General features: G+C 42.9%; 1 protein-coding gene across 3 annotated transcripts in view; it reads right to left on the bottom strand.

Moving 5' to 3' along the window:
- Nucleotides 1-25,134, bottom strand: part of FNIP1 (folliculin interacting protein 1) — a 70,157-nt gene that overhangs the window by 43,096 nt on the left and 1,927 nt on the right. Inside the window, exon 1 of one of the 3 annotated variants that reach the window (XM_040602889.1) lies at nt 3,539-4,219. The exons of the other annotated variants lie outside the window; for them this stretch is intronic. Within the exon in view, the coding sequence (XP_040458823.1) occupies nt 3,539-3,549 (11 nt within the window). The 5' untranslated portion in view covers nt 3,550-4,219. Of the gene's footprint in view, nt 1-3,538; nt 4,220-25,134 lie in introns of those variants that run through there. 3 annotated transcript variants of the gene reach the window in all.

Raw genomic sequence — 25,134 nt, 5'->3', positions numbered from 1 at the left:
TTGAGGCTGGAAGGGACCTCAGGAGGTCAACTGGTCCAACCCCCCCGCACAGATGCTAATGCAAGTACAAAGCACAAAAGGAAAGGAATTATTTGGCACAGAAAGGCAAACTTCCACGTGAACAATTCTGAAATTATTAGAAATTAATAATAATGAAATCAAGTCCTGAAAAATGTTATTTTCATGCATGTTCACACTTAAGCCCTAGTACTGTTCAGCTCTTCTCTTTCACCCATTTCATTTTGCTGCCTTTTTTTACCTTCAACCATGGAATATAATTTGTAGTTTCCATTTACAGATCCATTATATGCTTCCTGACACCTGTACTGTGAGTTGCATGGCAATCCAGAACTCCAAATGTTCTCCACGGATGGATTTTTGCATGTATCTAATTTCTGGAGTTTATTACTGCCATAGACACTTCTCAGCAAGAGGCAACAGAATCGCTTTGAATTGGTATTGTTACACTCTGTGCAAGTTCTAACAGAGGAAACGACAGCCGCAGAAATCCAGAGTTACCACTCCACCAACTAAAATACAAGATTCTCCCCTGTATCTGAAAGCAAGTACAAGTACATTCCTTCCTCCTTGTTTCCACTACAACATGAACAGCACTTCTTCATTACATTACAGGTTTAGCTTGATACTATTTTTCCTCTTGCCCAAGACTTAACTTTTAAAACTATTTCGTATTAACACAGCTGAGATAATTATTAAAAAGTAATTGGATACTAACACAGACATTTTAGAAGTCTTAAAGAAAAGTAATTGAACAAAACTGCTCAAGATATTAAGCACGCAGGAAATGTAAAAAAAGTTTGCTAAAAAGTAGTTGCTCAAAACTAGAATTTGACTAATCATTGAAAAAGTAATTTGAAACTATCAGTCAAACTATTGTTTTCCTACATCATGTTACCCATAGTTATAAAAATTGCCTGGTGATGAATCACTTCGAACTATTTTTAAATGCATCTACGCACATGATATTTATAGTTTATGCTAGCTTATCTGTTCTGCATGTTTTTCATGTTAGCACCTTTTTTTAAAATGCTGACAGGAACAGCCAGGGCAGACCAGACAGCAGGTCCACCTTGCCCCATGCCCTCCTCACGGGGCTCCGCACAGAAGGAAGCGCCTTCCTTTACTCCTATTAGATGAACATCAGAACCGAGGCGTAGGGATCCCCAGGGCTTATCTCCAACTTCTGCAGATGATACTCTTCGTGTATGATTGTTGTTACAGCGGTGCTTAGACCCAGCCAACTTCTACACAAGCATTGGACAGAGACTGTTCCTGTCTTGAAGAGCTTACTTTGTAAATGTGAGACCGTTCCACTGGGTGTGTTGGGATACTTCAGATGCAGATTATCTCCACGTTCCACAGAGAACGCATTCACATTGAAGCGTGCTCATGTGTGCACACACAGCCCAGTAATACTTAGGATCGTGAAGTTGCTTTGTTATAGGGATGGGTGATCAGAAGCAGAAGGAAAATGGTCCTTGCCTGGTCCAGCCACCCTACCATACACCTCTCGCCCCTGACTGAGATGCTTTTTCCAACAAGAAATTCCCTTCTCCTGCCCAAATTCCTCTGCACACTTCTATTGCCTGCTACTGGATTATTTTTTCCTTTTGGCTTTGAGAAGACACAGCAAAAGTTGAGTACACAGGACACACAGAGAGGGTACTGTACGGATTTTAATACCTTGTTACTGCAATTCAATAAGTCACTTATTATTTGACCATTATTGTACACAGACATCTGTGTAGACCTTTCTGAAAGAGCACAACTAATTTGGAAGCAATGAAAACAGCAATGTACGGCATGTTAATGATGCTTCCAGCTTTGGAAGACAATCCATTAGCTTTCTTCAGAGAGGCATGGGCAGGTTAGTTATTTTTTTTGAGAATAACACCTGAAACACAAAAGAACTTTTATCAGGATTCCCATGATAAGGATGATCCAGACTGCACCGCCAATTTGCAAAACTGGCATTTTCAGCAAGAGAGTCCATTTAAATGCTGGTGACTTAACACGACCATACGGCTGCGAGGAGGAAGAAGATCCCTAAACTAGAGAAACCACGGGGCCTATACTTAGAAGAAGTTTTGCAAGATAATTGTCTTTACAAGAGGAGGTCACTTCAGGGTTGTGTGACTGTTGTGGTAAATGCCTGCTGATTCTGCAGAGAAAAACCAGTGTTTGTGACTTGACCAAAGCCACGGAGGAAGCCCGTGACGATCGATTGCGAAGTCTACCCAGCACTCTGGGTGACACTGCCCTCTATCCCTCTGATCTCAGCTGGGGTTTTGCAAAACTCAAGGGACGTCTACTCTGTGTGGCTTGGAAAAACCAACAAACGGTGGATCATCTCAGGGACAACCACCCGTGACGGTTGGCTGCTTGCAGCAGTTGCATTTTTCAGGTTTATCACAAGGAAATAGTGTTTCTTTAAAAAACAACAACAACAACAACCCAAAACATAAAACATAAAATCCAAGCCATCCCCTTTTCATTTCTTGAAGGAGGGTGACACGTCCACAGGCACTGCAGCACTGTAGAGGTCAGCTCCATGCTACATCTATAAATCCGTCTCATTCATTTACCAGCTTAGTGATCCTCACCTTGAATAGCTGCACTACTTGAGCTCCAGGAAACTTCTGCTGCTTATACTAAGCACATATTGTACACTAGCCACATATTCAGTCAGCCAGATATTTCACAGTCGGTATAATAAACTTAGACCTAAACATCAATTGGCTTCCGAGGTCCTTGGCTCTGTCCAGTTCTTTAAGTGTATATGAAACTGACTTTATAGTTTGTTTTGATTTTTTTTCTCCCTTCTACCAAGTTATTTGGCTCTCGTCAAGACACCTAATTTATACTCTAAAGTCCAATACATGAGCCAGATGCCTTTCCACAAGCAAAAAGACGTTAATATATATAGGTTAGGTGCAGTCCAGTTAACACATCAATCATAATCTGGAGTATGATATTGAAAAGAAATAGGTTGGAAGGTTTTGTTAAAGAGGTGTAGCATGTTGAGTAACTTTGCAATTTGCACAGCTTCAGAATTTACAATTAATATTAGCAATTTCATAGAATATTTTGGGGACTACTTCACACAAAAAAAATGTTTGTTCAGCTTATAGCTGCTGTAAGCACGTATATGCATGCAAACTTGCGCACATACACACACACACAAGCTCTGTGCTCTTCTGAAATACCCGTTTTAATAAAAAATACACACAAACAAGACACAGCTCCTTTCAGTTAAATTCACCAGCACTGAACACAATGTTTTATATTATTCAAGCAGACCGCACCTCCCTTTGCAAAATTATAACACACAGAACCAGTTCAGGGGGGAAAAAACCCAAAACATTTGTGCCATTTAGCATATAAATATAAGAAAAATCATACAAAAATTAAATCCTTAAAAGCTTCATATCCCTGGAAAAGAAATACTTTCATCACAGACAAAATATTAAGCCATCAAATAATTAAAATAATTGCAAGAACTGTGCGGTGATCGTACCTGGGAAGCATCTTTGTCCCCCGAGCAGTTCCACTTTTCAAAATCCCTATAAACTCCTGTTGTGCCCAGCTGCCAACTCAGGTTAATAATAGCAATGAGCCATATTCATCCAAAACCACAAGACTGTCAGGTGACATATCAAGAGGTCTGAATTTAACTCAAACAAAAGACTCTCCATGCTGCAACGCAAAAGGCTTAATCCTAGCAACAGGATCACAAAAACCACCTTAAAGCGAGCAGTTCGCCGAAGCACAATATAGGCGCTTGCACCAGGCTGTGTTTGCACTGCCCTGGAGTTTCATAACCCAAATCCTGCCCCTCCATTCTGGTGCACAGCCCGGGGTTTCTGCTCAAGCAAATACCGCCCGTCTTCCCCGCGCCTTTGTCTCTTCCCGTGTATTGCTGCAGAGAAGATCGATCTAATTCATCGGGAAGCTAAGCGCTGCTTTGGCAGGCGCCGGGGCGTGCATGTCACTGCCATCTACCCTCCTCTAGCGAGCGGAGCGGGGTTGAGTCTCATGACCCAAGTCCCCTGGCAACTGTGGCTGCCGTCCTGCACCTCCACGAGCCGCCACCGCCGGGAATTCAGCCTGCTGGGACAAGAAGGGAGGGGGGGGCAAAGCAGGGCGGCCTCCTCGCAGGCTGCACCCCCAGCCCTCGCATTCCTGGAAGCGACGGGATGCTTGTGCTGCGGCCGGGCGCGCAGGCAGCGGGGCGGGAAGGCGCGCGCGGACAGCCACCACGTGACCCAGCTGTCAGCGCGTGCCACCTGGAGCCGCCATCCGCCACCAGCCCCAGCGCCGCCGCGACCCCCGCGCACCATTTCACCGTTAAAATACAGGCCTTTAAAGGTTTAACCGCGGGGGGCTCGTCCGCACGGGCGCTGGGAAGGGGGGCGGCGCCGCACAGCCACCCCTTTGGTGCCCGCCTCCGCGTGGCGGGCGCGGAGCGGCGCGGCGCGCTCGCGGGCGAAGCAGAGCCGGCTCCGTGCCGCTATCACGCCGCGCTCCCCCCGCCGCTCCCGAAAGAACAAAGGAAGCGCTGTGTGCCCGCTGAGGGCTCATTAATATTACAAGGGAAGCATCAGGAACGTGCCAGACGACTGGATAGCAATATAGAGGGATTTTTCAGGGGGGGAGTGGGGTCGGGAAAGATGTGAAATAACGTCCGAAGAAATCCTGACCGACCTGGTAGCTGTAAACAAGGTTTCGTGATTGCTCCCGTGGTGACCCAGGCCATGCTAGGAAGGCTGCCCGGTACACGACAAAAGCAAAAAGCTTGCTATTTAAAGAACTTTTTTCTCTAAATTGCGGGGGAGGAACGAGAGAGATGAACAGGGAAGTGAAGAAGGAACCAAGCATCCAAAAAAGCAATGCACATTAAAAGCCATCAAGTCTTGTCACAGGCGTAGGCGGGGCTAATCATTCATACTATTAATTCTGTATTATCTTTGGACAAAACGCAAGAAATATGTAAAGGCAGAAGACCGTAGCATCATAGATCCTACATCTTCCCCCCCCCCCCAGTATCTGAAAACCTACAGCTTTTGCCAATATTTCAAATACAAAGGCAGCAAAAATCCATTGATCATCAGAATCTCCTGTTCCACTGCATCCCACGAGACAAAGTCGAGGGCTACTGACAATTCCCCTGTGTCACAGAGTGGGTGAGCTGACACTTGTTCATGGGCTCTGGCCCCAAGACGCAACAATCCCAACAGCCCAGCGGACGTACTGCCCTCTGAGACGGCCTCCACCGAGAACACTGCGCTCCCTCTTCTGCTACATGTCTCCTGGACCAAGCTAAGGAAGAAATCAAACTATTGACACAACAAATAAATATGACACAACAGCAGTTTTGCTACTTAATTACAGGAAGGTGCCGGGCAAGTTTTTTGACACAAAAGCAGTAATACTAAAAGATAGGTAGGTACTTGGTTCCAAATCCGAACTGTTATCTTTGGTGACCAGGAATGTTTTACAGGAAGTTTCTCATTTCAAAATGAAGAGTTGAGGCCCTGATGCTGCACAGACATGTATGTATTATAGACCTGCCTTTCCATATGTGACTAGTGCCAGGGAACTCAATGCAACTACTCCCATGAGCAGAATGGGGCATGTGCTGTTTTACAGGACCCATGCCTTTAAACCATATATTGCCTTTTAACCTTAAAATGCCGAGGCTTGGGAGTTGCAAGCAATAACATTTGACCTCCTACCTTCCCAATCTAGTGAAAGGAATGTGCTGTGCACAGTAACTTACCTTACCTGTGTGGCAAACGCATTGCTCTCTAAAGGTTACTGATGTCAAGAGTGACCTTTTTTTCTTAGACATGCAATGGTGAGAAGTTCAGTGCAATGCATTATGTAAACATTTATTTGCAGAAGTAACATCTAAGGTTTCCATTTTACCTCAGGGTAACCTGATGCGTACTAAAGACAAGTGCTTTGAAAGTGGACCCAGCCTCCATCCAACAACTGACCAGGAAAAATATTGTAAGGAATTTCTCTTCAAACAAAGACAGACTCAAAGTGTACAGAGAGTAAACAGTGCTTTAGCCAGATCAGTAAATATTTATTGCTTGAGGAAGGCCTTCAGATACTCAGTGTTGGTTCATGCACGCTGTCACCGTTCCCATACCCAAGAAACTACTCAGGCCTCTAAGATTAAACATGCACCATCCTCTTCCCTAGGTGTATATCCAGTCACAGGGAACATTCTATTTACTGAGCTGGAACACAGGAGGTAAGTTTTCAAAAACCATGTCTGATTCTAAATTTCTGAGGACACTGAGATTTTCTGGTCACACCAGTACGTACCTACGGTATTTGAAACCTAGGTCCAAGTCTGCGCTCAAATCCAAACGTACCGGCTGCCAAATGCAGACACAAAGCCAGGCTCCGAGAAGGTTCAGGCTGTGCAGGGAACGCAAGGCAGGTGTGCAGAACCATAGCCCACCCTGCTCAGCCAACAGCAGCTTGCAGCACAGAGGGGCACGGCGCAGCCCCTCGGCCACTCCTCGCTGCTTATCTGTGCTGTTTCTAGGGGGGTGTGGGTGTGTGGAAATAAAAATAAAACCCAAAATGGGCCACTGATCAGTGAAAAGCTATAATTACAATATTGGTTATATTCCAGATACAGTAACTTGTTTTCACCTACACCATGAAAGCTTTACAGGTTTTGCACAGGCCTACCGCGCCGATCACTGAAAGCTATCTCCAGAAAGCTGCCTTTCCCTGCCCCGCATTCCCCCCCAAGGAGTCCCTCATTCACCACCTAGGCAGTACTTGGCTTTGGCAGGGAATATGATAATCTCCATCTCTTCGAAAGGGTGCAGGCTTTTGTGTAAATCTGAACTCGGAAAACAAAGCTGATAATACTACCTAGCTTCAGAAAGACACTTAACAAGTTCAAAAAATGAAGTGATCAAAAGCTCCTGCATTAGCACCTCACAGAGAGATCCTGGGAGGGCACTCCAGTATCCACGCACATCCACCCAGTTGCAGATGGGAAAGGTGTGGGTGACAGGGTTCAGCCCATCGAACAGCCCTGAGAATGAAGCACCTCGGAGCCCAATGGATTCTGTGCAGACCCCGATGCCAGACTGTGGCTCTGGCTCCTTCCTAAACATACTTAAGCCAAAAAAAACCCTTAAACCTCAAAACAAAACAGCACCAAAAAGAGTTACTTTCTTAATTTTAATCCAAAGGCACTTCTGAAAACATTTAAAGCTACTGCAAAGGCTCACAGGCACCTTATTGGGTATAAATCATCTGATTTTAAACCAAACAGACAATAGAGTTTTTCCAACCACAGGCTAAAGAAGTAATGAAATGATTCATTCTCGGTCTCCACTGCCTTAGCAAGTTTTTTCAGTCTTTCTCCTGAAAGAAGGCTTCCCTCACACATGTTGTAAATGCACACAACAAAGAACTGGCAAGCAAGCCAAGAAATGTTTATTGCTTAGTAATGCACGAAGGTAGGAGCTGGAAGCCACATTAGACAAAAAGAGAGAAAACCAATTAGGATTTTATTTGAAACCTGACTAGCAATAGTTGGATACCATTTCTTTACAAATACTCACCTTAGTAAGATCACCACTGAGCCAGACTCTTACAAAAATGAGCTTTCTGTCCATTTTTGCATCCCTGCAAAAAAAATTCCACTGAATTCCTCACTGCTGAAGAGGAAGAGTGGACAGTATTAAAGCATAAACCCACCGTATACAACTGGAGCACATACACATAGCTGCACGCACCATAGATAAGCACACACAGACATAAACTCAGCCAAAGGTCAGCAGGAGCCAAAACTATGAGAAAGATCACTGCAAGCAGCCTGCAGGCTTTTCAAAACCTGGGCCCCTATTTCTTTAAAGGAAACCAGATTTTTAATACTGAAAAGTGCTTTTCAGATGCAATTAAAAAAAAAATATCAGAGAACCAGTTTATAAACTCTCCATACACTGGATTCTAACTAGCAGCAAGAGGTCTCATGACTGGAACAAACTGTCTCCATCGGTGATGTAAGGGAGCATCAGCATAAATACAACTCTGCCTGGGAGCATTCCTGGAAGGTACAACATAGAATATTATCTTTCTTTGTAAAACGCGGATGCTGAGACCTCAGCAAATCGACTGTCCCTTCACTGTTATAATTTTTCAAGTCATGATAGAAGAGTCTTAAAATAAAAACAACTATCAATGTAAAAATCTGATGCATGGTTAAGCTACTGGAACATTGGTGTTTGTTTTGAATCACATTTCCAGTTGCAATCTACTATAAATAAGACACCGAACAAACCTCCGTAATACCAACTGGTACTGCGAGACAACAGGGCATTTTCCCCCTGCCAAACAGTTATTTTATTGTGCACTCTCAGGCGTGCAGAGCAGAATAATCTTCTGCTGTAGCTATTAAAGTGTAAATAGTTCCGTATTGTGTGTCTTTAATGAAAAGTTGGGGAGAAAAGAATTTCCAATACAAATTGCTTTTGATGCACACCAACAGCTGTTGGAAATAAAGAATTTTCTAAAATCACACAGAATTATCTAGTGTAGCAGAAGAGGGTGGCAGGAGGGAAGTCTTTTTCCCCCTCCTTTATGCTGTGTAACTCTGGTGATGCCTAGATACCTTCTTTAGTGTTTAAATCCACACATAAAACTAATTCCTGTCTTCCACCCCCTCTTCAAAGTGTAAATGACAGCACAACACTCCATGACATGCAGCATCTATCTGTGCCCGATACGTGAGAGTTTCCGGAGCACAATAAAGCGACCTTCGCCTATGAAAGCCAGCATCTCTGTTACATCTGTGACCACTGTTGAGAGTTAGTAATATGATAAAAAAGTGACTGTTTCACAGTGCTAGACAGAACAAAAACAAGCTCACAAGCTTATCAACTGCAAAGTTTGCTTAGGTAACTTAATGGTAAATTGATGCTTTTTATTTTGGCGATCATGGATATTAATAGATGACACACAAAAAAAGAAGATACATTAGAGTCAAGGTTGACTTCAAGCACTCTGTTGCCATGAAAATTAAGACATCTTAGAGGGATTGCTATAGCTCCACTATTGCTATTGACTCTAATATTAATAATAAGAAGAAATCCTTGAATGACTCCTGATATAACAAGAGTACTTTGGTTGAGGAATCCTAACATTTTCATTTTTTTAATAGGCAAAAATTGAATTTGCTGTATTTATCTTCAGCCTAAAGAGTCTTTAAGGCTTTTATTTTCATGCCCTTCCCAGCAATTTTAACAACTATGGCAGTTTTCTTTTCACACAAGTGGAAACTGAGATTCTCAATACATTACTTCAGAAGATATTAAAAAAAAAAAAAGCGCACTACAAGGTCCGTAAACAAATTGTTAGTGTACTCTAGCTACACCTGACATCCTGACATGACACATGATTTCTGCACCAAGCAAACACACCTAAATAAGCATTTATTCTTTTAACAGATAGATATATCAAGAAATAAATAACTTTTTAAAAGCTAGAAGACTAGAACATAAACAGCTGTATTTTTTTATGTCACGTTTTTTAACCTGTGAGCTGTGCCGGGATGGGCCAGCGGGGCTGGGTGATGCTGTGCCCAGGGCCCTGGGATGCAGCAGGTCCCTGCCGGGGCAGCTGCCCAGACCCTGCTTTCTCCTGGGCTCAGCACAGCCCCGAAACCCACTGACCTTGCAGCAGGCGGGCCAGAATGATCCCAGACTGGTATCTCCTTGCCTGGAAATACTGCATCATGGAGTACTCAAACCACTGCTACTTCCAATGCCAGGGTATGACAGCAATAAAACTGCCCGCTATAGAGCCAGGCATCTGCTGCACAGCCCAGCGCATCCCATGTGCTACCTGGGAGCCCACCACCGTGTCAGGGTGGAGGTAGCCATCTGTTTATGCTGATTAAAACATCCTGTAATACTTGTTTTGTGAGTTTTATAAGGGGAAAAAATATTGCCTTGGTGGTGAAAGTCATACAGCGCAAGCAGGCAGCGTGGGGATTTGAGCATTCCTTGGCTGTAGGCCACGTCTGTGTAATTGATTAAGGTGGCTGCACTTGTGACTGAGTGATAATTGAGAGCCCAATAAATCTCCACACAAGTATTTGCCACCCAGAGATGGAAAGCAATTGTTACGGACCTTTCATAACATGCTGCAAGCAAAACAATTACAACTAAAACTAAAAATACCAAGAATGCCCCCAGACCACTCACAACTTCCTTGCCCGACATTCACATTTTCAGTTAAATTTCCAGGAGTGTCAAACACGCAAGAACTACACACCTTCAAGCTTTCAGCTAAGTCATTCCCAGCACAAACTCAAATCATTCCACCTTCTCAAGATTTTGTCAAGCACTTCTAAGTCTTCTCTTCCCCCTACCCCTTGTCTCATGTATCTGCAAAGACAGCATTGCTTCAGCCGAGGTTTACATGATCTTTTTTCCCTTGGAGAGGAGAGGAAAAAAAAAAGAAAAAAAAAAAAGAAGGCAAAGCTGCAGCTGTTAAGGTTTCCTTGGAGAAGGAGGAAGACAGATGTAAGTAGTTATTCTCCAAAGATTCACAATGATCACTGCCTGAGCAGCATTTTACTCTGTCCCTCATGTGACTGTTTAATTAGGTGTTGATTCACTCAGTCATGAGACACAAGGAAACAGGGCTGCAAGCCCTAACGTCAAAGAAAAAGTAATGCCTGTTCTGCCAGTTTCTGTATTAGCAAAGCACAAAGGGGACATCCAGTTCTGAGAAGCAAAACTCATGTTTCCTTGCCCATAAGCCAAACCATCAAATCGCTTCAACCTTTCCACATGAAAAAAATAAAAAAAAGACAAGACATGAATTATTTCGGAGCAAGATGCTTGTGAACTCCCCGATTATTCTCTGCCGTAAGAGCTGAGACCAGCTTGAGCATTCGCAGCGCAAACTCTGAGGCTCTGCGAGCAGGGTGTGCCCCTCCATCTGGTAATCCAGGTCCAAGCTGCTTCAGGATACCACGCTTTCTTCTGGGGTTGGTTTGTTTGCTTTCGGAAAAAAAGAATACAAGTTATCTTGCTATGGCTTTATTCCTGGTTGTTAACTGAATTTCTTAGCCTTATAACCAAGAGGCTTTTCTGTTATGGGGTCCAGTTGCCATAGCAACATGCTTTTAAAAATATCAAAGAAATTTTCAGTACATGGTAAACCAATTTCACAAACTGTATATCTGTAATAGGAAAAGCTGGCGAACAATTATTTATAAGTACTCAGTTCAACTGAGGTTTGACGTAGGGATAATGCCAAAATGCTGCTTTCAGTCTGAAGCCTGGTGTTGTAGAGGACTACGGTGAACTTTAGCTTGCTATGTTGCCAGGTCATTTATCAAGACAGTCACGCTCACAGATGATTACCATTTTTCCGACGAAGGTGACATTTAAGCTCAGTGTGTCACTAAAACGCATTAAATGCCAGAAGCTTTTTTCCTGAAAAATACTACCTTAAACCTTTTATTTGTAGCATTTTAAACATTGCGTGTTTTGTAGCCTTACCCTCCACATTTGTATAGATTTTACTCAAAAACAAAAAAACCCACCCCAGACTCTGGATCACCAACTTATTTAAAACATATGCCTAATGCTAAGCACATGAGCGGTTTCGTTGGGAGCAATGAAACTACTTACATACTTAAAGTAAAGCACATGGCTTAAGCAGAGTGCTGACTCAGTCTTATTCCCCCCTCAGATTTCACCAAAAACTCATCTCAGTTACACAGGAACAACTGCAAACTAAAGACAGAGGATGATTGTATAAACAAGTATAACAAATTAATATCTATGAAATGAAATCCCAGTCTGGCCTATCCATACCTGATGCTCATTTACACCGATACCCCATGAGAGCTAATGATAGATACTCCCCATGAATCAACAACTGCCTGACACCACAGCCTTTGTCACTCGAATCTATGCGTCCACCAACACCTCCAATGTGATGCCTGGCCCAATTCTGCAACCCTTCTGCACAGAGAGCTGCTTCCACGACAGCTCTGTGCCCGGGGGCCTTTAACCAAGCCGCTTAGTTAACCCTCAAAACTACTAACCAGGAAGTTCACTGCATTTCAAGACTACTGCCAGGCTCTGAACCAGAAACAATTAGGAATGCTTTCATAGAGCTGCCACATAACATCAGTGAGTATCTAGGTGGACTGGCTCTATCCTACAGCTGCTTTTCAGGAGGGAAGACTTTCCTAACTTGGCTCCAACCCGCGGACTGAACATCCCTCCCTTACTGGCTCTACAAGTTGAACGGGCCCCTGCTTAATTTGCAGAGAGGATGAGATGTTGATTTGCGCAGATATTGCAAGAGCCCCAAGACTACAGTGAGGAGCCTAGACTGCTCAATTCTCCAAGGCAAGAGTCATGCTGCTCAATCGTTTTCCAAATTAAGCATGCAAAGGTGACCTGAAACTATTTCAGGTAGATCTATATAGAGCAGACACTAAAAGCATTGCTTGACTTCACTTTTATGTAACTTATAAGGACATGAGGACAAATACAAATCACGATTCTTGAACAAGCCACATGGCCACACAACTTCATTTAACATCTGCAAAAAACCAGATTGCCAGAATCTTGGAACAGCCTGGCTCCTAACAACACACTACAAATGTGAGGTCCCGAATACTTTGGTTCCCCAAAGCAGAAGAGCACTTGTGCATGCTTTTAGCTGTCAGACAGCTAGTGGTCCCTCTGATTTTAAGGAAGCTGCTCAAACTTTAAACGAAGCTTAACAAAGCGCTCTAATGGGTTTGCAATGCAGTGCTTTGCTCACTGCCACACTGAACTCCGCACTCGTATTTCCTGCTGTCCCCACTGGTTTTCTAAGTGTCACTCACTACATGCTCACAGCCCTGGGTTTCTAAGAACGGCAGGAATGGGAAATACAGTGTAGGACTAGCCACTGCCCTATCATGATTAAACAAAATAAGCTTTTCAACATGACCGTCCATCTCGAGGGATTTTCTACTGCAGAACAGCTGAACTGGTCAAGTCTTACTAAGAACTATGCAAGACAGATACACGCAAGCTCTGAGCATCAGCTGAAAACAGTCCCGATGCGTCCACATAGCTTTTATTACTGCCAGAATCCTAGTCTGCATCAAAGAAATTGCAGATTCAGCTCAGCATGTCCTCCCTAGGAATCAGCACTGAAACTTTTCACGCCACACATACACACACCTTCCTTATCGCAGGATTGAGCTGAAACACACAGTCCAAACCAGCTCTGCCTCACAGCTCACAGAATCAACAGAAACACTTGATAAAACCTACATTGTTCTGCTGGGAGAGGTTGTACTTAATCAAGATATATATATATATATTTAGTGTATGTTCAATAAACCTCTTTTTGCCGGTGGTAATGGTTTGATGAGAATGTAGCTCCAGACACTCCCAGCCAACACAGCTTGCCAACAGATGGGGCAACTCCTGCCTGTCTCCCAAGAGGGACTCTCTGGGGGTTGCAGCAGAACGAGCCATTTCCCAACTAGCTCCTATCAGCCCAGCATCAGCTCTTGTATCTTCTGTACTTCACATGCTGCAGTCTAACAAGAACATAAAACCCCCAACATTTATTGTTTCCTCTCATTCCCATGGAGTGGCACTCAGCTTTTCTTTCTCATTCAAAAGTATTTTCTTGCCTCATCTTTTTTCTCCTATTCAGTCAGTCCACACGAGCATCCGTAAGATGTGGGAACTCAAAGAACCCTAGTGCTGCAGGTATCCCGCTGTGAACCACTAACAGCGCCCCATGAAGCTATTTATTCTGCTGCATCAAGAGGAAAGAAGGGCTCACGTGCTGGACAGCAATAGCTGTCAATGCCACCAGGACATTTTGGACTTGGTTGTTTTGTTGGATTTTTTTTTGAAATGAGCTCTTGACAAAGTAATCGCTCTCTTGGCTCTTCATTTCCCTTTCCCCTTCTCATGCTAGTGCATGTCATCTGAAGTGACACAGCAGTAACCCCAAACAGGATGCACCCTACTGCTTCTGGCAGGAGGAGGAGGGGACAGTACAGCACCCAGGGGAAACCTTGAGAGGAGAGGCAGCACTGTAGGTCTCAGACAGAACAAAACTAAGAGAACAGAAAAATGGAATGGAAAATGAGTGAGGCTTTAACTCTTTTCCTCCTCTGTGTGTGTGTGTGCATGTGTGTAAATACTAGTTTCCAAAGGAGAGCCCCAAACAACAGGGACAGTGGAGAGAACATTACAATGAGCAGGGAATACCAACCAAGCAGAAACAATCCCATTAAATATATGCATTAAGACACAGCAGCACCACCCAACTGCCTCCAACTACACCTGCACACACATCTTTGTATCTTTCTGCACACAGGACAGCTCCAAAATGCTACCACTTCATACTCATTACACTCACTTCACACACAGCATCTCCAGCCTGTTATTTTTTTGTATTCAGCAGCTGTCATCGTTCACATCATACCTTCCAAATAAAAGCCCATGGCACCCCCCTCCGCTCTGCTTTGCTGCAGCTACGCAGAAGGTGCAGGCGGACTACCACCAGCCCCTCTCTCCATCAGCAGACACACAGGCAGTGGTCCCCAGCTGCTCTAGGGCTGCATGCACTGTACTGATAAACACTGGGAACAATCTATTCCGTGTCCACAAGTGAAAGAAATTCAAAAGTCTCTCCATCTCTTCTGTTGTCAATATCTGAGCTTATATTTATACAGCACCTATTCCCCCCTGCCAAATCCTAACACACAAGTTTTAGAACTATGGTTCTGGTCTAAGAAGCAAACAAGTCTGTCCAGCATTACATTAAAACAATTTAGGCCTGTCTACACAGTGTACACATATACTGAATTTAGCTATCTCACTGTTGGGGAAAACCACAAAAGACCTTACTACAAAGAGAGCAGTCAAGCACAAGGTAGGCAGGCTTCTGCTTCATGGTCTTCTGATGGCTGAGGTGCACATACACTCAGAGCCGTGACAGCCAATGAAGCCACCTGGGTGTATTTTGAAATACACATACACACACATATATATACAGGAGACAGAGATCCGAGAGTAGGATCTTTCTTGCTCTTAGGATCTCTTTTCTTCCAGCATAAATATCCTTTAGCAAAGCTCAAGGCTGCAGCACTGAAAGCCTTCAAATCCCACTGAGTTACACTGAGAACTTTATAGGGTTGGGCCATTTTGCATTTGCTTTGTTTCCAAGTTTCTCTTTTTTTTAAAAAAAAAAAAATATATTGAAACAATCTCTTGCTGAACTCCCTGCTCCCTGCACCATGTTATTTTCCTCTGTTTTCTCTACCCATACAAATGAGAACAACCGCCATTAGTGAATTTTACGTCATCTTGCACATTTTTTTCTCCACCACAGGTATAGACTAATGTAATCTCCTGAGAGTAATTTAGCTGATTTGTCCTGCTAGCTTGCTAGCCACCAACAGAAAAGATGAGTCTTTAAGTGAATACATACCAATCCGGGGGGCAGGATGGGATGTGGACAGAGGACAACACCAAAAAACCCCAAAACCAAAGCCCAAGCAAACAAAAACCCTAATACCCAGTGTCTTACCTTCTAACCCCAATGTGAAAAGAAGTCCTACAGAACACACAAACACAAGCTGTCTGCTGGTTGTCAGCATTCTTCAACCAAAACACAAAATCTGATGACACGTTTTAAAAATAGACACATTTTCAGACTAATCAAAATAATTCATTTGAAGATAACTGCACACAAGGTACTATGAAAAAAAACCACTAGAATTTAAAGCAAGTAAATTAAATCAGTCATATCAAAGTGGTATTCTTCCTTATCTGAAAAACAAAGTTTGATAAACATTGCTGTTTATGTAAAGATACAATTCTGTTAGTCTCATAAGAATTTAAGTTGCTTTGATTTTTTTTCATGCTATACTTTTTAATTATATCTGTTTTCGAAAAAGAGGTCATGAGTTCATGATTAGCATCTCTTGTATGACTACAAAATGCATGTAGTTAAGAAACCAACACACTTATTTTCACAGCTTCTCAGCCCTTCATGCTGTCAGTAGAACAATTTCCTTTTCTACTCAGAAAGTAGAGTAATTTCCAGTAACTCACAGCAGCTGAAATATGTTTAAGTACTGAAAAAAGCCAACCACCTTTTTCTGTCTGACTATTTAAGTTGTATGTCAGAGTTTGGGCTGCCTTTAAATAGAAACACAGTTAGCACCGTAAGCCAGTTCGCTTTTTGAGGGATTTCTTTAACTCTGTCTTAGGAGGTAATACTGTTGTTTTTCCTGTAGGAACAAGAAAATTCTGCCAGACTTCTTCCTTAACAGCTTCTCAGATGTTCAGATAATATAATTCAACTAGGACAACATTCTGAGAAGGAGAGTGCATGTTCTGCAGACCATGTTTTGCAGCCTGTGTTCTCTGAGCACACAACCACAAAGCTTATCATCTGCACCTATTTTTCATTAACATCTGAACTAACATCATTTTTCTACCAATTTCTGGTACCAAGTGTCACCAAAAGGTGTAACCAAATCATTCAGCCAACTCTCCAAATGGCAAGAACTTTTTCTAGGTAGGCCTGGGGTGGGGTGGGTTGGGGGTGTGTGCACGTGCGTGCGTGTGCAAAAAAACCCTCACAAGAATCTCATTCCTGTTTGATAGTTCATTTCTCAGCTAACTGCTCACACGTGCTTCCTTCTGACTTGCTGTCCTCTTTCACAATTACCCTGAAACATGCCAAAATAAGTGCTGAGTCCACAGGCTCTGAAGGTCTGTTTATACCTTGGGACAACACAGTGCAAGGCAAGAGAAATGCAAGTACATAGCAGATGGGTGTGCATTTCAGTACTAGCTAGAAAGCAGAATAACTGGCAAAGAGAAATTTTGATGTCCTGGTATTCACGGTAGTGTGGGACTGGCCTTTCTTGTGGTCACACTATAGCTGTTTCCTGAGCAAACTATGAAGCCACAGGTGTGCTGTCTTCTTCCAATACTCGGGCTGTCCCCACGTCTGCTCCGACATGCCTTCTGAAAAGAGCAACATGATGAAGTGTAGCCAACTCAGAGCTTCATGGGTACTTAGGGGAAGGAAGCACGCAACAGCATGTGCAGGATTTTCACTCAAGTTACAGAAACTCAGCTCACTCAGACTTCTGCTCTCGCATTCTCCACCACACATGACTGAAGCCAACCAAAAGGTGTTGAAATTACTAAGAGGGGAGTGCGAGACTGAGCGCAGCACTGCATGAGCCACCATTTCCACAGGTACCAAGGCTAAAATAAAAACCAAAGAGAGCATACAGCAAAGCAACTGCTCCAATGGGCTCTCTTGAAGTGGAAAATGACAGAGAAACTGGGGTGAAGATACTGCTCTGGCTTAAAATAGGCACAATGCCAGGAACTAAAGTCAGGGCTGAACTGAGCTCAAAGTTTCTTCATTTATCAACTAAAACAGATGGCAGAGAACTGTAATTTGGCTCCTGTTTCCTCCCAGTTATATATCACACAAACTGAAATGGTAGAGGGTTTGTGGTACTGTTACAAGTTTCATGTTCTGTTGGCATTTTGGCTGGAGCAAGGGAAAGACATTTGAAGACACTGCTAATGAGGCAACAAGCACATCTGGATGAGTACCATGGGCGTGAACAGTACCTATAAATACGATTGTTTCTCTGATGTATTTTACTCATTTTAGGCCAAATCGTTGCTGGCGATGTTGTGGAAACATCCTGGAGAAACAGAGCAGGCTCAGTGATATGTAATAGATCATTTCCATGCTTGAAGATTACCACGTCCAGCAACAGCTGCCTCCTGGGTCTGCGCTCACGTGACAACCGCTCACGGAGTATTGCTGGTGGTTCGCTTGTTCAGGCTGCAGCAACAGGGTATCTACAGCTGAGCTTCTTACTAAGTGACACTGGCATCACTCAAAGAGTCCTCAACCTATATAAAATGGGGGTTTCTTTCAAGGCCATAGTTTCAAAGACAGATAATACATAAAAGCTACATTATAAGAGCTTTTCCATTAGTCAAACTGCTTAAGTCCAAAAGTTTAATCACTTGATAAGGGCTATGAAATTACTTTTTCAGAAAAGACAGAAAACTTTGTACAAACACATCGCACTTGTGGATGCGTGCTATGTGCATGCACTGTTAATATGCTGTATGTAGTTTGTATAGTATTTTGTGCTGCAATTTACATGTTTGAACAAGTTTCTCTGCGGTGTATTGTATTCTGAATAATAGTATCTACAGAAGCTATTGGTTTCAGAAAAGAAAAAGGTTGTACTTCTTACGCAAATGTGCAGAATTACCTCAATTAAAAGCTTCAGTTGAGCACTAAGCAACTGCACAACGCATTGTTGTAAAAAATAAATAAATCCTTTTTAATACAAAGACTACATAATAACTGTTCACACTTCTACAGAGCAGAACACATTTGGGTATGTATTTTTAGAAGTGATTAATCCTGCAGAGAGGACTGCGCCTTTTGAATGTAATCATTACGGTCACATTCCTTAGGCACAGCAGAATCACATGTGTATTTTGTGCAAATGAGTTTTTTTCAAAGGAGTATTTCCCATATATTAGTTCTGTTACCACTCAGTGTAAGGTGGAGCAGCTGGTGCATTAGCAAGTCATTTACAGATGAATAAAACGACTTCCTGTTTTTAATGGGCAGAACTTTTTTCCCCTCCAGCAGATATTCTATAGATTAAGGTTCTCTATCTATACCACAATGCAAAATTTTTGAAGTCTTCAGAGACAAATTCTGCTTTTTGCCGATTCTGGAAGTCCAGCACAACCACGCTGTGGATTCGCTGGTGCAACTCGGAGCTGCATTTTTCCTAACGTTACTCACGAACATGTGATCTTGCAGACATTCTGCTCCAGATGTAGCAATAGGAGGGAACACAGCCTCTGAGCATGAAACCACCGTGTGCGTTACTTTCCACTCGTAAAACACGCTTCTAAAGTGGTCACCTCCAGCATTCAGCCAAAATTACAACACAAGTTGCAGGCTCCAAGTCACACTGGACCAGTTTATTCCAGAACAGAAGCCTGAATTCATCCAAGCTGTCACCATGAGCATACGCTAACTCAGAAGCGTACACACAGCAAAGGATAAAGCCCTTTGAAAACACAAGGAGGACAATGCATCAGTCAACCAGAGGGGCTGGCCATCCCAAGAGAGCAAGGTTGACAACATGAGACATGTAAACACACCTTCAGTCACCAGAAAAAGAACGGTAGAATTGTTTCAGAAAAAGAAGCCCTCACAGTGGACAAACAGGTACAGACAGCCCATGCTCTTGGCACATCTTCATACCCCTAATGACCTCACCTGGAGAAGGAGGGGAAAAACCAGAACCCTTAAGTTGGCAGAAACACCTTCTTGCAACACTTGCCAGCATAACCCAAGTGTAAAGAAGCATTTTCACTCCAGTATGCCTACACATACACACAGAAACCATGGCAAGAAGTCAGCATAGCCTTTCTCCCACAGCGGAGACGATGGGCCAGCTCATCTTGTCTCCACAGAACAAGCACGGCAGCAGGGTCTGTCTCAGCCACATTGGGTCAAACCCACGGGGAAGAGGACGGCAGACATCCGTGCCTTCCAGAGGGAAACCAGCCACATTCTCTTGCCTGGCACGTGCAATCGGAAATCCAACAAAAACTCAGAAGTAAAATCAAAGGATTCACCTGGTCAGCTGGCAAGATCCAAACTAGCACCGTGGCCCGAAGGCCTAACCACCAGAGGTCCAGTGGTGATTCACTCACTCCAGCCTCTCCTCAAAACAATTTCTAACTTAGAGGAAGGAGATGAAATGCTGGAAGGGGAACCAAGAAAGTGACTGTCCCAAGGGCAGCTTAGCAAGGCAAGAGACTGCAGGCCACGCTCAGACAACCCGTGCCATCCCAGGGGGAGGAAGCGATGCGGCAGGCTGGGAGCAAGCCAAGCACACGCACTGACAGCACCGACCTTGTGATGGCCACTAAGGGCAGTGTGACCTTGTGACGCCCAGTTCTTAAGTCATTGCAAGATCCCAGCCACCATGGGACATGTCAGTATGAAAGGCAGTAAGGGTGACCCTTAACCTGTGAATTAGCTCATTTTGTATCTTTATCTCCTTCCAAAAAAATAGAGAGAAAAAGAACAGAGGGCTTTTCCACTGTTCATGTTCTCTGTTCCACAAGCGACAGGAAGAAGCTAAAGCAAAGCGACGGCTAGGCAGGGTGTGCTCCCAGCAGGGCAAAGGAAAATTTTCCAAGGGACAAAGTCAGGTAGGCACAAGCACCCCAACAGTTTTCAGATCATTTGGTCACTCTTTGCATTCACATGCACCTAGCATGATGGGGGCAACGATCCAAGTTAATCTCTTTGGATCTAACGACAATACAGGTAAATAACAATCCCTGGCTGGACCACCAACCCTCTGATGTGCAGCTCCCTTCAGCCTTTGCACAGACCCAGCTTGCAGCACTGACTTATTCACAGCTAGCATGTAATACTCAACGACATGCTGGATCTTCTAGCAGCAACACATGCCTACCTGAAGAAGCACTTGGGAGACCTACAGAGTGGTGTCAAGGAGGGCTTGGAGAACGGCCCCTTCAGCAGAATTTGTCAAAACTTTCTCTGTGCTCCAGAGGTGCTTACTGGAACCTATTAATTTGTACATCTCTGCTTCCAAGACGAAAGCTGACCTAAAGCACTGGAAGGTACATAAAAGCTCAGATGACAGGAAATGCAAAACAGAATCTGGCAAAAATAAGTACTTTAGAAAACAGCAATATATTTCAAAATACAAGCCAAAGTCATTACAGCGATAGAGAAAACCATGCATAAATCAGAGTGAAGTATTTATTAAAACTTGCTACATTCAAGCTAATGAATGCAAGTTAAAAAGCCAAAAACTCTTCCAGAGATATTACAAAAAAGATGGATTTTTTTTTTTATATATATAAAACCCAAAACTTAAGGGACGTTAAAGGGCAGAAGTAATCTTAATAAAAACACATGAGCATTTTGGATGTTTAAGAATTTGAATAGTCTTTAAAAATTATGGGACAAAAGCTTTTTAAATTCATGAGAAAAGATGAAAAGCTAGTGCTATTACAAAATGAAGTCCAGCTAAAGTTCTTTTTGAAGGTAAACTTTGAAGCAGTGAAATGCCAGGAGTTTTACAGCTACTGGTGAAAGACTTGCAGAATGCCAGAAGTGAGCAAATATCAAAACACACTGTTTCATTAATAGCACGTTTTGGTCAGACTGGCTTGACACACTGACACCAGTGCTGAGGAACAGCTTTAAAAAGCCTTGTGCAGTGCTGTTAGGATAATGAATTTGCTAGCTGCATTGCTCACAAGGACTGACACAGCTTGGTAAGAGATTTGCTTCCCTGGGCTCCAGCCAGGCTGTGCACACAGCTACCTGCTGTGGATGGAAATTTGATTTGACTGGGTGAAGCAGGATACCTTGTTTGCTGTGGAAGCAATAATTCAGTAAGAGTAAATTCAGTAAGAATTTTGGCAGTATTTTTGTCAGTTTTTAAGCTCTCTCTCAGATCTGATGATGCTACTTAGTCCAGACACTGCTGGCTCTGAATTCCTTTGGCATTTCATGGAGCCATACCTTAAAAATGGAAAGCAACATGGCAATCTGTGGTGGTTACCCCTGTCCTGAGCACAATAAATTATTTATGTCATCAGTGCTAGCCACCTTCAGAAATAATGTGAAAGCTTGCCAGGAAGTTTGATGGGTAAAACTTTGACTGTAAAAATCAATGTAAATACAACTTTAATGTTCCACTTTCACCTTACTCCATCCACCACTTTAAAAAGTCCTCAGCTACACTTTGTTAAATGTCTTCAAGTCTCTTCATAGTTTATTTCAAGAAATCAGCTCCTGGTTCAAGAAGCATTTATGCCTTTGAAAGAAAGCATACAGCATTTTTACTGTGCAAGAACAATAGCTCTGCAGAAGAGCTGGCTCATGAAGCATCTTTGCATCATGCTACCCATTTCCAACTCCAGGTTTATTGCAATTCCCTTGATGAATCCAACTGCCAAAAATCCTGTGAAAGGAAACAAATCTCAGGATACCATTTAAAATCACTGCCACAGAGAACAGAAAGAGTCTGGGCTGATGGGGGATACATGCCTAGACAGATTTCAGGAAATACTACTTTCCAGCCCGCCTTAGGCCTTTCATATCTCACAAACCTGGCAAACTATTCTCTCAATAAAGGAGCAGCACATATTACAGAAAGACCCCAAAAAGCACGCTTCCAGGATGACAGAAAATGGCCTTCTCCATAAAAAAGAACATCTAAAGTTATTTATTCCTGTATCTTCCCACTTGGAAAACTGTGCCTGTCCTCAGAAATACCCAGATAACCAAAGCAAACCCCTAAAGGAAAAATGTGCCCAAAGATACCCCACACCACTGGTGAAACTCAAAACTGGAAGGGGTTCTTTCAAGCTTGAACAATTACCACACAGCTGTACCTCTACAACAGGTGCTTTAACAAGAGCAAAACAGAGTTTGCAAACATCGGTGGAATGTCCCTCGGGGTGAGATGGTTCTTTAGAGCTCCCTAGATTTAAAAAACAAAACAAAACAAACTCAAAAAAACCCAAAACCCAACAGACACACACTGGAACCTTTATTGAGCTGTAGTGTCAAAAGAACTCCTAATTAATAATCCCTCTACCCCCGGCTAGGTGGGAAAGATGACTAGAGATACAAGGGAACACATATTTGAACTTTATACATAAGATGGGAAAAAACCACTGAGTTTCTCTCCTATATACAACCCCAAAACGTACCAGGTCCCATAATGCAGTATTGTAGGACCATCCGTCTCCCTCTGCAGCAGGTTAACAGGGCTCCAAGCCCAGTTACTATCTCAATGGATGCACTCTGCTGCACTCCTTACAGCTGTATTTACCGTTGGAAATACTGCCCACATATCTTAACAACAAAGATATAATGCCCAAGACCCCTCAGTAATTTACTGAGCCCATTCTGGAGAACAAAAACCTGGCTATCAGTGATTTAGCAGCTCCCTCTTCTCCCAAGCACTGCAACAGACCCCTAGAAAGCCAGAAGAGAAACAGCAGCTCAGAACTGCTATCTGTGGCAGTCAGTACTGTAAATGTGCAGTGGAATGCTTTGTGTGCCCATACAGTATCTAGCAGAACTGCGTGGCTGCTTCTGCTTAGTTTAAGGAAGTTTTTGTAAGATTGTTTCCATTTTACTACGGAAATTGATCAGAACATTCTGGAATAGTGTTTATTTAATTGCTATTTAAAAGCATACACACCTTTTAAAGCTTTTACAGCATACAACTCATGTGAACAGCTTTATACATTTTTACAACAGGAATACTTTGATTCTGAAGTTCTAGAAAACAACATACCTGAAATTTCATATTCCTAATCACTGTATCAGCCCAAGCATGGGCTGAGCTCTCCTGTCACCAGCAGCCACAGTGCCAGATGCTACAATATGGCCAAGAGCTCCTATTTATAGTAAAAGCTACCCTCAGGGAAAATCCACTCACGTGAGTATTATTTGCAGTAGATAGCAGGTACTCTACACCTTGGAACTTCAGGGTTTGTCTCTTCTTTAGAATACTTGCAGGTGTTTCTGTGTTTCTTGTAAACAGATTTTACCACTACAATTTTGAATATTCTTGCTCACCATGTGAATAGCCAGCTGTACCAAGAGACTTCAGTCTAAAAGCCAAGCCTGCCAACTGCCCTCTGTTGAACTGAAGAGCTAAAATACTAATACGTAGTGGATCTATTGTGATTTTCTAAGGTTTCTTCTGTAAAATAAACTGGTATATGTATGTGGGAAAAAAAAAGGCAAACTGGTACATGAGCAAATGCTTGACACTTGCTAACTTACTGGTCACATCACTAGAACTGTCAGCCTCTCTAGCACCTACTTCTGAAGGATTGTACCCAGTCTGCCTAGACCCAGGCTCATAACATTTCACACACCCACAGCACAGAAAGAGATTCTGAGTAAGGGGAAAAAAAAAACACCAAACAAATAAATCAACAACTAAACAAAGTACACTTCCCCTGAAAAGTATTATTTTATTTTTGGAACAGTGTAAGCTTAAATAGAATTTATGTCCTGCTAAACTTTGACAATGAACTTGACAGAAATGCAAAATATATTCATAGTCAAAAAGACAATGAACATCAAAATCATCCTTAAATGTTCTGCTATACTGCTGTCATTGCCAGAGTAGTTGGGCTTTTCTCTCTAAGTACATGCTATTCACAAAAGCTATTAAGGGAATTTATGTATTTTTTAATAGTTGTTCTACACAGTCTCTTCAGTAAGAGGACAAAGTTTTCAAAGTGAAGACGGTCAGAAATAACAGCGCTCAGAATATTTAGAAAACGTTCTGTTATTCAGAATATAAACAGATAGTAATATATCAATCCATAAACATAACCTAGCCCAAATGAAATTGATGAGGCTGGTGCCTTTAGGTTTACTGGAACCAGGAGCAGCCTAAAAATCCAGAGTGCTTGTTTCCAGTCTCCGAAGACCCAGCTGTAATAAATAATGGTCTGTTTGGTGTGCATTATCCAAGAGTTTCACCAGTAAGTGACTAGACCCATAGTGAGGATTACCTAAAGACTTATCTCCATTTGAAAAATGAAAGCAGCTGTTAGGCAACATGCCTAGAGGGCGTCTGTATTAGTCTTCAAAAAATAGTACTTGGCTATCCTAAGAGCCAGGTCTCTCACCCACCTCCAGAGCCTTAGTCAGAAGAGCCATCAGTCTCTTCCTGGGATTTTATACCTGTGGGTCCGCCAACAAAAGTAACTGCAGATTCACCCGTTACCAGTTGACAGTTCACATCACAACATGAAACAGCGCCATGTAAACAGAGGAGGGAAGAGCAGACAGTGATATCTTTCTTTAAATTTCACCTCCAGTTTGGTACAGAGTGATGCAGGTGAAGAGGAAATAAAAGACCTTGCCAAGTACTCACTCTTCTCTCCTTTCAACACAGGCGTGATCCCCACATTTCTGCCC

This window comes from Falco naumanni, chromosome 8 (assembly GCF_017639655.2).
Source record: "Falco naumanni isolate bFalNau1 chromosome 8, bFalNau1.pat, whole genome shotgun sequence".
NCBI classification, from domain to species: Eukaryota; Metazoa; Chordata; class Aves; order Falconiformes; family Falconidae; genus Falco; species Falco naumanni.
This window is presented reverse-complemented; position numbering and strand designations above follow the sequence as displayed.